We start from the raw sequence: 15,449 nt of genomic DNA, 5'->3' as shown, positions 1-15,449 counted from the left end.
CCCTATAACAAGTAGAGAAACTGATAGCGAACAGCATGGATCCTGATCAGACTGCGCGGATGCGCAGGCTGGTCTGGATCCATGCTGGTCGCAAAACCATTATGTTGGTTTTGTCATGGCGCGGCTCATATAACATTTACGTCGTATGTTCATCATTTGTTCCACGGTACAATGTACATTATTTTGATAAAAGTAAATAAAGTTCTTAATCGAAATGTCGCCTTACCGTACTAGTGTCACTTGACTTTTTTCGAAGAAAAAAAAAGTTATTATTACGGTCATGTCGGCGTTCCTGTACCAGTTTGCTTGCTTTATTTTTGTGTGTATTGTCTTCAACTTGGTCATAACAAGACTTTCAAGTACACCAGGCTTACCCTGACCTTCATTCATAAATGACCTTGACATTCAAGGTCAAATATAAAAATTTTGCTCGGTTTTTACTATAAGTAGGTATAACCTTAGTATTTTTTAATTGATTGTCACAACAATATTTTAGGAAAGACCACTATGTTAACCAGACATACACTGACCTTCACTCATAAACGACCTTGATACTGAAGGTCAAATTATTAAAATTAAATTTCAATTTTCCCTGATTTTTGCTAAAATTGACTGTAACGTTGTAATTAATGAATTATCTTCATATTTGGACAAAATAACTCTTTGGACAAGTCCTTTTAAAAGTTTGAAATCGCGTTGTCCTTGGTCTTTAAGTGACTTTGACAGTTAAGGTCAAATTAATGAAGTTTGGTAAAAATATAATTTTGTTTCGAATCGGTTCCTGAAACCAACCGGTACTTATCAATGAAACTCACGAAATTGTGAAGTTCAAAACTTGAATTCACGAATTTGTGATGTTGAAATCGTGAATTTATGAAGTTGAAATCGTGAATTCATGAAACTGTAATAGGGAATTCATGAAGTTAAAATCGTGAATTCACGAAGTTGAAATGTCCCAAGTGTTTTTTATGTTATAGATGAATCATTTTTTGCTTCAGTTGTCATTATGAAAACTGCAATTTTGGCTCATCTTACTCACCGTGTATATCCAGTAACGCCTGGCCCCGTGTTCACAAAGAAAAGATCAGGATCAGGATCAAGTGATCCTGATTTTATTTTCTTTGTTTTATATAACTAATATTGATCGTATTTTGCTAGAATTGAATGGTAAATAAAGTTAATGTAATATTTTGCTGATTTGCAAAGAAACAATCCTGTTTTGGGATAAAATAGACAAATAACGAAACAAATACAAAAATAATGGGATCAAAATAAGGATCAATTTTAGGATCAAGATCAATATTTGGATTAACTGTAAAATGCCCATATCTTTCAAAAATTACAATAAATTTATTCTTTAATTTCAAAAACATGCTATTTCAAGTCAGTTTTATCAAGCTAATATTAAATATCTAATCTATAAGAATTAACAATGGATAATATTTGAGTTTTTAGATTTGATCCTGATCTTGATCCTGATCCTAAAATCTTTGTGAACACGGGGCCAGAATGTGAAAATAACGCACGATTCATGCAAGAAGTAACGCAGAATTGTGCAATAAATGGCGGATACTTGACAGGATTTCCAACACGGTAAGAAAACTGGACAATATATTTTTATTTAACCCAACTGAAAAAAAATGAATAGCTGCTTATACGGCTGCAAAGACATTACTCTTTATCCCTCATCAAGATTATTTCCACGAAATTGTTTACTTTTCAAGATCATTCGTGAAAATGATAACTCGACTATCGGTATAGAAAGAAATATTTATTCATTTCAGAGGAATAATGTGCCTTAAACAATTATATTGTTTCGCACATCCTTTGTTTGTGTTTATCTATTTGAAAAAATGCCTCTGAAGAATGCCGAAAGACTGAAATTTATTATAAATATGTATGCAATGTATGTTTACAAAGACACTGTACAAATATGAATTATAAACAATAACAGATGAAAATGATTCAATATGTACAATCAGACACAAAAATCTAGAAAAAAACACTTTCTTTCATAATATACTTTCTTCATGTACATTTAAAGGTCAAAGTTTCTCAGGTGTTAGTACCAGCGGTTGAGGTGTTTTAGTGATCGAGGCGTCAAGGAGGGTTGCCACGAGCCATTGATGACATAGAGTTAAAGCAGTCATTACCACGGATCAACACAATCAGATCGCTGGTTTTCATATATTCAGATAATTCAGGTATCCCAAGTATTTAAACTATGTTTTGTTTCCATGGTAATTTAATGTCAAGTTTAAACACTCTTTTACGCTATCTACTTCAGATATCTGTGTCAAATTTGTCTTTAGGAACTGCTTTTGACTTGCCGGCGGATGCATTACTTTTTCTGCGGGCTTCATCAAGGTTGCTTTCTCGTCGCTTAGTAAGAACCTCGCTGGGGCGCTTTGCTAAAATGAATGATTAAATGAATGAATGTGCTATATTACACATAAAGCAATAATTGATCTAAAAATTATTATTGTTTTCTAGTTAACATAGTTTTTATACCTTAAAATCAATTGAAAGTTATGATTTAAAATGGAAAATGAAAGAAGAAACACATGTGTAACTGACCTTAATAAAAAATCAACTAAATATTTCAACAAAGTCTGATACTCTTTATATCAGTTTAAGAAAGATCAAACCAAATTTAATTCTCACATGTGACGTACACGACAGTCTGACTAACGCAACACAAATTACTTATAGAATACATACCAAAGTTAAAAACTACTGGCTCATCACCGTCGTCGCCGGCATGATATTTGATCAATGGCTTATTTTCCGCTGGTGTGAGTGGTGACTCCGGCGAACTTGGGGACGACACGTTCGACCTAATACTTAACTGTTTAGTCAACATAAAAGAGCTCACACCGCCTATTGGTTTCTCCGGTTTCTCCGCGCTGAAAAAAAAATCCAAAACAGACCAAAGATTGAGTCTTCTGTTACCAAGAACAATATGAAACAGTTAAGACATGATGATATCACGACCAGTTATTTTGTGAGATTCAAGCTAGGATAACCATTAGCTAGGTGGAATCAAAAGTGATTATCGTTTACAACCAGCCAGTATTGAGCCAAGCCAGCTTGCACATCCGTGAAATCATAGACCAGGCGTTATATACCGTTTGGTAGATAATACTTTGTACTTTTATATTGAAATCCTTTAAACTTTGAATGGACTGCTTCATATTTGAAATCTAGCAAATCTTTGATTTACATGTCTTGTATGCACAGTTATTGTGTCACATAAAGTTTGTTGAATTCACGTATCGTTAAACACTATGATTTATAAATATGCATTTTAAAACCTGCAGCTTTTCAAAATTGCACTCACAAGCTTTGTAAGTTTTGTAAAAGAAAGCCTCCTTGCTAACAAAGACAGTGAAAATACAAGTGTGTTTGAAAACAATGTTGTTGAATTTGTCAACCATCTCCCTAAACCAATGTGCATGTTTGAGCGAAGTTATTTAAATATTTATTTATTATTTATTATTTTTATAGGGGGTGGGGGTGGTCTTTGATTTTAATTTTCAAAGTATAGAAAGTGCTGACTTGGTTTGTAGTAAAGTAGGAAAGTAAATTCTTTCTTACACCGGTGGTTTAGTCTTCTTTTTGTGTTCATCAATTTTGTCTTGCACGTGTTTCTCGTAATCAAGAGAGTACACGTGCAGGTCATCGTTTGTAGAACGCTTTGTATCATCATCTTTTATCTGAAATAATTAAAAGATTTGAAATCACGTGTCTAACATAACAAACGTAATATCAGAACAATAGCTGCGTGCCTATAACTGATCTCAGTTAATTTTAGAAGAAACGTTATTGCTTTATTACAACCCTTTCGATTCCGCTTCCTGGACCAAATAAGAGATGTTGCCATATGAAAAAACATCGAAGTTACTTCAGAAAGGATTGAACCCAGGACTCCATGGTTTAGAGGCATAACACCTTAAAATCACTAGTTGACTACTCCCCTTTGAGCGATGGGTTATGTGTAAGTAGTCTTGTGCGGAATAAAAATAAGCATATAATGTTGATAACTTTAACAACAACAACAACAACAACAACAACAACAACGACAACGACGACGACGACGACGACGACGACGACGACGACGACGACGACGACGACGACAACAACAACAACAACAACAACAACAACAACAACAACAACAACAACAACAAACAACACCAAAACATAAATTGTGTGACGAAAACATTATGGCTTCTACTTACTTTTTTAATGTCTATAATGATATCTTTCAAATAGAATATTTCCGTGGTTTAGGAATATATCTTAAGAGACTATTTTATACACAAGTATGGAATAAGTAGTGTTTGAAGTATACAGTGGCATGCACGCTTTGTAGAGGAAAAACGTAGTTTTGTTGATATGGTTATAATAGAAAGGAAAACATTTTTTTTCTCTCTGTGACAACTTTTCGTGATTACAACAGAATAGAGCCATATCAGATTTCATATCTGAGCTGTTAGGCAATTCAGATTGCCATTGATACAGTCCCTGGGGATGTTTTGTGTGCATAAACGGTCCATGGATAAATGTAGTATCAATATTAAGCTACAAACATTGTATTTGAAGTTTACAAAAAAGTTTGGGTAGACATGTGAAATCATGGTGCATTTTTGAGTAATCTAAGATGGCCGCCAATGCATTTTATCTGATGATTTGAAAATATGGTCTTTTTGTATTTATTTTAGTATAGGTGATGTTAGGACTCCGCATCCAATTCGGACAATATGAAAATGGGGCCTTCTCTTTCTTTTAGAAATAATTTCAGGTTGTAGTAGAAAAAAATTGCTAAAAGATTTGCATGTAAAAACATAAATAAAAGCGACATCTAACTTTATAGAGCTAGATACCATCAATGCCATCTAGCGCTGGCTTATGCAGAATTCAACATGTAACGTGGAATGGTAAAAAATTTGAATTTGAAACATCCGTAGATGTGTTCAATAGCCGGTTATCATGGAACCTTTAATATGACGCTAAGTGCCATTCCATGAGGGCTGCGTATGGTCCCAAAGTAAAAGAAAGCGTGCGCCCAAAACGAGAAAAACAATGGGCGGAACTAAACGAAATGGAAGCCTGCATATCACAGATAAGACGACACGTTTAAAGCAGGCAACATGTCGTAAGGACGACTCGACAGTATTCAAGTAGGTATATTGGAACCACCCATCAATTAAATAGAAAGAACTTAAGACTCAACAAACATGTACACACCCCTTTTTCAGATAGAAAACCACAAATGCATCTTGATGCATTATTTCAGGAACAAGTTGGCACCTTAGTAGAACCACCAACGTATAAAAAGTGGTCACAAACACACACATGTATCTGTTAGATCTAATATAAAGGTATATCTTACCTCCAGCATTTTAAGTTTTGGTACAGATTTATCTTCTGCCGACGCATGTCGTTTACGTCTGTTCTTAGATACACGTGCCATCAACACGAGGATTATAATAAACTCTATCACACAAATTATCAGGACTACGGCGAGCGCTGCCAAACCATATCTCCCAAACGCCGTTTCTAAAAGACAATTCACAAAATCATTATTACGGTAAGTTTTCTGCAATAAACTTTTCCTGCGACCAATTTTGGAGTAGTTCATTATTGATATCAAGGAAATGAAAATGAAAATTGAAAGTTAGTTGCAGGGATGTGCTGTCTGGCCTGGCTCTATACTAGTGGCATAAGGTAATCAATTTTAGTTCCAGCAGCGGTAAATGATGATACATGATAATTTAAAAGTGAACTTGGTTTAAAACAGTTCGTCTAAAGAGTGTTTATTTTCTGACATAGATAAATATACACATTTAATATGAAAGGTTTTATTAAACTGCACTACCCAAGGAGAATTTCACAGTATACAGTTCATAGAAAATTATAACAGTTATTTATATGTGGTACGATTTTGCTGTCAATGTTAATTGATCGTGATGCCATTCTGACAAGTTATTTGTAACTGTATAGGTCAAGTTTTATTATAATTATTTAACAAAGTGAGGGTTTTAGTCTTTACTGTTGTATAAATTATGCATTATTCTTTTATTGAAATGAATATAAGGTTTTAAAACAACCTTTCTCATCACAAGATGGCGGAGACGGAGATTGTTTAGATTTGTCTCCCTTTGAAGAGTCTGTCGTCGTTGAAATCTTCTCCGAGGAGGTAGTTTTGACACTTATAGTTGCTCCTGATGTACTTCCGGTTTGGGTTATAGAATTTGTTGAGGTCGAAACTTTTGTGGTTGTTGCAACGGAAGTAGAAGCTGCAGACGAAGATGTTACTGTAGATGCTGCTTTTGATGTGGTAATGACAGGCGTTGGTGTCATTGAAATAGAAGTGTTTATACCTGAAACCGGATATGTTAGATTTTTCTCTGAAACTCCTGCGTTTGTTGTTGAATTAGAATTATTGATTGAATTGATAATATAATATGACGTAAGTAGATAAATGTGACACATATACCATAGACTACTTCATATACATGTAGCTATATTTATACTGAAGCTTATGATACCATGATTGCCATATAACAATAATTTAGGTTGTACAATTTTGATAATTAATTTCATTTATTTTCTTATATTGTTTTGATTGTTTGAACAAACAATATGACGTAAAAGGAAGACACTTATCAGAAAGAAAGTAAACAATTTAAACAGCCAGAAGGAAGAAGAAAAAGCGATTGATCGTAGCTTTTTAAAGCGTTCTCTCCCGAATGAGATCTTTGCCCTATTTTTCGTATGCGCGTGCACGGTTTATCCAAATAGAAGCGACGTTTAATATAACAATCAGAAAATTCCAAATTTCCAAATTTTTGGATGAAAAAAAGTAGGTGGAAGACTTATTCCTGTAACTGCATTTCTTTTGCTTCCAAAATGAACGGTGTTTCTATACTTCGTGATGACCTATAAGTAGTACAAAAAAAAGTAAATAACTATTTAAAATGTGTTGTTTTTACCCTAAAATGGATTAGTTTAAAAGTCAGATTATCCTCTTTTTGATCCTTGAATCATTATAAACAGAAGAAATGTTTTTAAATGTACATACCATCGGTCACGTTAGGTCTGGTCACTGAAATGGTCGTTGAATACATCGAAGTTGTTGTTGTTTCTTTAGATTTCTCCGTTGTATTATTTGATGTAACGTCCGTTACGTTAGGACTATCACTCACGTTACTTGAAATAGAGCTTTGTAACAAATTAAAAATGCCGTTTGTGTTGCCAGATGTAGTTTGTGTAGATTTAGATTGGATTTCACTGTTTGGTATAGAATTAGAGACTGACGTTATTGTTTGTAAAACTGAAGTTGATACAGGTGTAGGTGAACTGGTTGTTGATATGTACACTGGAGTGTTTGTGCTAGTTGATGATGTTGAAGCAACTGTTGTACCTACTTTAACTGCTGTGGTTGACGTTGATTTTGACGATGATGTTGTCGATATTGTTGACGTTAATTTTGATGGCGTTGTTGACTTTAAGGTTGATGGCGTGGTTGAAGTTAAGGTTGATGGAGTGGTTGTAGTTAAGGTTGATGGAGTGGTTGAAGTTAAGGTTGATGGCGTTGTTGAAGTTAAGGTTGATGGCGTAGTTGAAGTTAAGGTTGATGAAGTGGTTGTCGATTTGGTCGACGCTGAAGTGGACGATGTAGTGGGCAATGTTGTTGATGATGTTGATGATGACAATGTAGTCATTGATATGTTTGAAGATTTGTCTAACGATTCAACAGCTGCAGCTGTAGAGAACATGGACGCTGAAACATCAAAATTGAAAAGCGTTTGTATACCTTTGTAAGTACAGTAAGTTAAATGGTTAATGCAACATCACGGTGTGTTCGGTCAAACGTTCGGTTAAACTACTGTAGTAGAACAGCACTGACCAGAATGTTGTACTGAACAAAATGGCATATATTAGCAAATTGCAAGCATGTTATTTTATTTAACCGTAGGATGTAATCTTACGGTTAAAAAGGACGTTAAAACATAATCTTTGTGCTTGTATCTAATTTCTTACAGATCGAAATTAGGTAAAATTATTTTCGCTTTAAAACAATGACGATATGATTATACATAAGCTCCAAATTACCCCGCGTACTCAGAAAGAATCATATCCTTACGTGTTTGCATCAGAGCCACGTCACAAAGCTACTTGTAAATTTATTCATTTTTGATTCATATCGTTCAAATATACTGTTGTTAATTCATCTTAATATTGGCCTGCCTCCCCAATGCCCTGAAGTATTTAAATCTGCATCGCCCGACAGCTTCTGACGTACTTCTTGTAATTGTTACCCCAGCATACCGGAAGAACCAACACTTGTATATTCAAGTGTATTGTGATGAGTTATATATAGAGATAGATACTAGTACATTACTAGTACACTACTTGTTACTTGTAAGAAGATATAATAATGACAATAACTGAATCTATAACTTCCGGTGTAATATATTAAGATAGATACATAGTCAACATGGAGAATTTTAAGTAAATAAAGTCACTCACTTTTTGTCCTGTAATTTATACTTTTTTTGCTTTTTTGTTGTTATTGTATTTACAAATACAATTACATAGCTAATTGTATGAGACTTTTTATTTAAGGCATGTTTTGGGTGTTTTTTTTTTATAAAGATACCGTCACTGATAACGTCATGTGTTAACAAATAATCGCATTTATAATGGGAGAACTCGTGTGTCCATTCATTGTTTCAGATCCTGTCGGACATCTAAGTAAAACTACGGACCGTTCCTTAACCTGGATATAATAAAGCGTCTCTTAAAGGATTCGAACCAATACTAACATGTATTGGTGTCTGATTAAACATCAGTAGTGCGGTTTCGTCAGATACAGAATAACAATCTATGTTTAACTTCATGATTTCAAATTATTAATTACAAAAACAAAAACTATCGCCTACGCACATAGTTAATAAAGATTACCTATGCCCCCTTAATGCCACCGTTTTTTAAAGTATCACATTCACTAACGCTAAAAAATTTAGGTTGGAAATCATGCGACATGATAACATGTAGCTCTCGCACAATTTTCTTTCCTTAATTTGTCAGGGAGGAAGTTTAGGGTTCAATAAGTGTTACAGCATTTCATTACTAAGTTAAAACTTTCTAATACATGATCTAGAAAAAACAAAGAACAGATCATAATAATGAGAAATCGATTACTGTAAATGAAAACGAGGAATCTAATTGTATGAATGATATGAGCAATGTTCATATGAACAATAATATAAAATGTGTGTTAATTCTTAAATTTCTTTTAACCGATGTGAAAAGCTTGCATACATACAGTTCTATTACATCATTTGTTTCCTTGTCAAAGCGTCCGAAGTTATACATTAAAATGTGAAACATATCTTGAATACTTACAAAAAGTAATGTTACTTTTCCTAAACAGTGTTAATATAAGGAAGAAAGAATTAAATCGTTTACAAAATATACAGAGCCCATAAGTAGTTACATTATACATGTATACACTCATTTTTGGCACACTTATTTTATTTCGTTTAAATGAAATATAAGCATTCGGTCTATTAAACGAAATAACAATTCATTTTAACGAAATAATTAAAAGGTTATGTCAATTAAACGAGATATTATTACGTTTTCGTAAAATTGGATGTGGACGATAAGATTGTTAGGATATTTTTATTCAACACACACATAATAAATTATATATTAATAATATATTTTTTTCCTTTTGATCGTGGGCAGTAAAGGATCAATAACAATAAATCGTTTCCTTTTGAAAAATGACACACAATACTTGAGAAATACATTAATTATTTCAAAAGTGTATGAATGATTTCTTGAAATTATATCAAAAGCCCGGATGAACTTGCGACTAAACACAGTCAGTATCACGTGCACTTACATAAAAGGACGTCCACTGATGTCCAAAGGCCAAAAACATAAAATTTGAATTTCTTACAGATATTGGCGTGCACTTCAAACAGAAAGCTATGCAGAATATATTTAAGAAATATAGAAAGAAATAAACTGAAATTCGTATATTGTGCTTTTATTTGCCCGATTTCGGCGAAAAGCGTGGCAACGCTTTTCTGTTTGGGTTAATTTTCGCAACTAATGGAACAGTAACCACGAAATATTATTTCCAGTCCCGCCATGTTAAAAGCTCAGTGGATTCCCTTTAAACTATTTAGTTGTATACATCATTAACTTATTTACAACAAAGGGCTACTTATACATTTGCGACTGAGAGCTACATGTATACATGTAAAACAATGGAAATATCCCCTACTAAAGAATAGCAATTTCACTAGCGTCCCCAAACCATTAAACCGAGGAACAAAATTTAGTGAATAAAATGCCATGACTTTCATAAATATAAAACAATAACGTGATAAATGAGTTACAGAAAATTTATTTAAGGTAACAAAGTATCGATCACCGAGTTATATTAGCTTATTATATAGAGAAGTTCAAATATACAGAAACTGTCGTCGCTAAATAGCCTTCAAGCAGCACTGTTCGATCGTGAAATTTATGTTTAAATCTCTCTTATTTCATTATCATGTTTTCTATTTTAAACTACTAGATTTTAGTCTTAAAGACGACACCAGACGAAAAACAATTTGTACTTTTCATGTATATATTGTGTAGATCCGTCTTCAGAAACAATTAGTTATTGACAAAAGTATATTTTACAAACAGTACTTACATTGGTGAAGAGATAGTACACATAAAGTCATCATAACAAACTTTATCTCTCGAGACATTTCTAGTTTCCCTCCCATATTTGTTTTAACTAAATAAATGTTTTGTTTTTATAAAACAAGTCATCTCAAATTTTTATAACTCTAACACAATAGTGCAGTAAGTTTGCAAAGTGTTTCCTTTACACTCTAAGCGCTGTTTCCGGCCGATAAGAAAATCTTCGCGCATGCGTGTAGCGTTTCCCGCGTAAAACAGACACTAAAGTCAATTATTTTGTTTATGTTTTCAATGAATAAATATCCTCGCACGAGTCACCTTTTAAGCTTCAAAATATAACTATGAGCATGTCATCAGAGAAAAATCAGAGAAATATATGTGTGTATGTTATTTCCCCTGGTCTTTACGTCGGTTTTAACACATTTCTTAAGGGCTTATCTCAGTGGTCGGTCAAGCAAACCGGGTTTCCCGGATAACTAACCAGCAATAGCGAATATCGCAAGTGACCGACTTCTAATCCCAAATGACCATGATTTCTGAATCAGTGATGTTAGACAAATAAGTAGCCATTAGACTTAGATTTCCGAGATTGGAGCTAGGCGGGACAACTACTGGTACTGATATTACAATTGATGTCACTAAGGTAAGTTTGCTTAGTTTAGTTTCATACTATTCATAATACAATGTAGTTTATTGTATATTTGTACCTGATATGACTTATTGGTACTTGTGTGGACTTATTGGCACAGGTTTGGGTATATTGGTACTGGTGTGGGCATATTGGTACTTGTGTGGGTATATTGGTACTTGTGTGGACTTATTGGTACAGGTATGGATATATTGGTACAGGTGTGGACTTATTGGTACAGGTGTGGGTAAATTGGTACAGGTGTGGACTTATTGGTACAAGTGTGGGTATATTGGTACAGGTGTGGACTTATTGGTACAGGTGTGGGCATATTGGTACAGGTGTGAACTTATTGGTACAGGTGTGGGCATAATGGTACAGGTGTGAACTTATTGGTACAGGTGTGGGTATATTGGTACTGGTGTGGGTATATTGGTACAGGTGTGGGTAAATTGGTACAGGTGTGGACTTATTGGTACAAGTGTGGGTATATTGGTACAGGTGTGGACTTATTGGTACAGGTGTGGGCATATTTGGTACAGGTGTGGACTTATTGGTACAGGTGTGGGCATATTGGTACAGGTGTGGGTATATTGGTACAGGTGTGAACTTATTGGTACAGGTGTGGACTTATTGGTACAGGTGTGGGCATATTGGTACAGGTGTGAACTTATTGGTACAGGTGTGGGTATATTGGTACTGGTGTGGGTATATTGGTACAGGTGTGAACTTATTGGTACAGGTGTGTATGTGTTGGTAACGGTGTGGATTTATTGGTATATGCGTAGGCATATAGATACTGGTGTGAATATATTTGTCCTTATTGGTACTGGTGTCGATTTATTGGTACTGATGTGGAATTATTGGTACCGGTATAGATTTATTGCTCCTGGTGTGGTGTGGGCTAATTGGTACTGGAGTGAACTTATCGATACTGGTGTGAACTAATTGGTACTGGTATGAACTTATTGGTAATGGTGTGAACTTATTGGTACTGATGTGGATTTATCGGTACTGGTGTGAACTTATTGGTAATGGTGTGAACTTATCGGTACTGGTGCGATTTTATCGGTACTGGTGTGAACGTATTGGTACTGGTGAGACTTTATTGGTACTGGTGTGAACTAATTGGTACTGGTGTGGACTTATTGGTACTGGTGTGAAATTATAGGTACTGGTGTGGACTTTTCGGTACTGGTGTGGACTTTTTGGTACTGGTGTGGACTCTTTGGTACTGGTGTGAACTTTTTGGTATTGCTGTGAACTAATTGGTACTGCTGTGAACTAATTGGTACTGGTGTGGACTTATTGGTACTGGTGTGAAATTATAGGTACTGGTGTGGACTTTTCGGTACTGGTGTGGACTTTTTGGTACTGGTGTGGACTCTTTGGTACTGGTGTGAACTTTTTGGTATTGCTGTGAACTTATTGGTACTGCTGTGAACTTATTAGTACTGCTGTAAACTTATTGATACTGATGTGGATTTATTGGTTCTGGTGTGGATTTATTAGATCTTGTGTGGATTTATTAGTTCTTGTGTAGATTTATTGGTTCTGGTGTGGATTTATTAGTTCTGGTGTGGATTTTTTTATTAGTTCTGGTGTGGATTTATTAGTTCTGGTGTGGATTTATTAGTTCTGGTGTGGGATAATTGGTCTTAAATGACAGCATTTCGTTGTCATCTTATTTGTTAGCAGTTGGTGCACTGATCATATAAAGCGAAACTCCATGAAAAGGAATTAAGTAGAGGAACTTTTATGCTTGTTTTCCAATCCATATATATTGCGATGTTAAATGATATATGCTTGTAAATTTGCTAAATAAAATATGTTTAAACTAACATTCAGTGCAAAAAGGCGAATAATGGACAATCAAAAAGCGAATGCCCAATATACGTCAAACAACAACAATAAACCATTGAGTTATAAATTTAAACATAATCTCTATTATCAATACGTGACTTCAATTTCTATACAATTACGATCAAAACAAACTTAAAAAAGATATTTAAACACTGTTAAAAGTAAAATGTATTTACGCGTATTTATTTTCTACCTTTATCCGTAGATATATCTGCTAATGATTTTCCAATACATTTCATCTTGTTGAACTATATACAAGTATATTTTCACTTCAGGTCATTCAAGCAGATGTTTGACACACCATTATTTTGATTTAAATATAAAACATATACTTGTACACCTTAGGAAAGGATATTTTAGGAGAAGATAAAGCTGTGTGTCACTTGGATATTGAAATATTGAGCACAAAGTCGCATATGGAACATTAAATAAAATAAATATACGTGTTCACAATGGGTATTTCTTTATATTAAATGCATGAAAAATATTTTGATGACGTGCATGGGATATCTTGTACATTCATTGAACTATTACAGATATAATTATGAACAATATGTAATTACAGTCAAACCTGCGCAAAGACAACATTAAGGTAAGTTTAAAGATAGACAACCTGTAACTAGTGGCTTCCCGCTCCCTTTAAACATTTTAAAGTACAGAATGATATAACTTATTTTGATAACCCATATTTCTACAATCCAACTTCTGTTTCTTTTAACTGTTATTGAAAAAGTGATTGTTTTGATGTATGGAAAACTAGTTTCAATATTGTCACTAAGAAGAATACAATATGGTTTATAGACGAAACTTTCCTCAGGCTTAGATAACAGTACATTTGTGATTATGGCAAAATTAACCATGACGGCTGAATGTAGAACTTATTTGAACATCCATAGTTTATTTAGCGTACAGACCAAGGCAGTGATTTTCCTATACTTTTATTAGCATATTCATGGCGTTTAGACCGTTTAAATGGCGACTTGAAAGATTATTGGAATTTTAAGACGAAAACGTTATAAACCTATGTTTTTCATTGTTATTAACGTTTACAACTAGATTATTTCTGAAATGTTTTAAAACCTTTTAAACGAAAACTGTATAATCTGTGCTCACTATACATCAGCCTTGCATAAATCGGCGGCCATATTGGACGCCATGTTGGATTTTGAAGCGTTGTGAAAGCTGAATCTTGTAAGATTTATATTTTTAGTAAATGAGAGATTTCAAAGTGATCTTGTGTAACTGCCTTTTTATTCTAAAAACGATAAACACTCATTTTCATATAAGCTAATGAAATATAAACATGTATAACCATTTATCCTAATAACATAAAATGCAATGTAGCGTGTAAATTTATCAGATTTAAGATACACATCAGTGAATATTTATTTATACATTTATGTTTTAAGTCAATATTTCAGTGTTTTAAAGTTACAGCATGTTCACCGGGGTGAACAAATATGACGCGAAACAATGTTGTTTTCGTTTCAACATCTGTTGTTTTTTTTTCTTCTCACGGTTTATTCAATGTAATAGCATTTTTCTAATAATAGTTACCGTACGAGGAATACTAGTACGTCTGCTTTGTGGCGTTGAAAATGGAAAATTGTGCGTCGTGATCGCTTTAAACAGTCACCATAATATGAAGACCTATTAGTCTTACCTACATGTCGTTTTGTTTTTTCTTATTAAACATCATTATTGTAAATATTAATCATAGGAAACCTATAAATTATATCATTTATTTTGTTTGACCAAGAAATAGTCCCACACTCCTCAAAAATACCAACCGCTACGCTTTTGTATAAGAGCATTAAATAATTTAAGGTGTTATAAAAAAAAATTCACGTGTTTTTCCTGGGATTTCATTACGTATATAGGTCAGGTAGTTTGAACTATTATAGACAATATTAACTAGGCAAAAGGTAAGATTTCTATTCTTTTTCATACTGTCACCATAGCACTGTCGTACTGTCACCATCGTACCGTCGTACTGTCACCATCGTACCGTCGTACTGTCACCATCGTACTCTCGTACTGTCACCATCGTACCGTCATACTGTCATCATCGTACCGTCGTACTGTCACCATCGTACTGTCGTACTGTCATCATCGTGCCGTCGTACTGTCACCATCGTACCGTCGTACTGTCACCATCGTACCGTCGTACTGTCACCATCGTACTGTCGTACTGTCAAAATTGTACTGTCGTACTGTCACCATATACTTTCGCACTTCA

General features: G+C 34.1%; 1 protein-coding gene across 1 annotated transcript; it reads right to left on the bottom strand.

The window, feature by feature from the left end:
* Window positions 1–1,871: 1,871 nt before the first annotated feature.
* LOC132758036 (mucin-2-like) lies at window positions 1,872–10,913 on the bottom strand. The gene is made up of 7 exons (XM_060749554.1): window positions 10,727–10,913; window positions 7,085–7,786; window positions 6,111–6,383; window positions 5,393–5,559; window positions 3,598–3,716; window positions 2,722–2,906; window positions 1,872–2,411 (listed from the first exon to the last, which is right to left on the bottom strand). The coding sequence occupies exons 1-7, from the start codon at window positions 10,800–10,802 to the stop codon at window positions 2,284–2,286; spliced, it is 1,650 nt and encodes a 549-aa protein (XP_060605537.1). The 5' UTR covers window positions 10,803–10,913; the 3' UTR covers window positions 1,872–2,283.
* Between the last annotated feature and the right edge of the window lie 4,536 nt (window positions 10,914–15,449).

This window comes from Ruditapes philippinarum, unplaced genomic scaffold (assembly GCF_026571515.1).
Source record: "Ruditapes philippinarum isolate M1 unplaced genomic scaffold, ASM2657151v2 ctg5228_1_1_1_1, whole genome shotgun sequence".
NCBI lineage: Eukaryota > Metazoa > Mollusca > Bivalvia > Venerida > Veneridae > Ruditapes > Ruditapes philippinarum.
This window is presented reverse-complemented; position numbering and strand designations above follow the sequence as displayed.

Excerpts from the sequence above, each read along its gene's own strand:
- LOC132758036 (XM_060749554.1), bottom strand. The coding sequence starts at position 10,802 with ATGGGAGGGAAACTAGAAATGTCTCGAGAGATAAAGTTTGTTATGATG. Across the intron at positions 7,787-10,726 it reads TGTACTATCTCTTCACCAAT|CGTCCATGTTCTCTACAGCT; the intron begins GTAAGTACTGTT and ends TTGATGTTTCAG. Across the intron at positions 3,717-5,392 it reads CAAAACTTAAAATGCTGGAG|ATAAAAGATGATGATACAAA; the intron begins GTAAGATATACC and ends TAATTATTTCAG.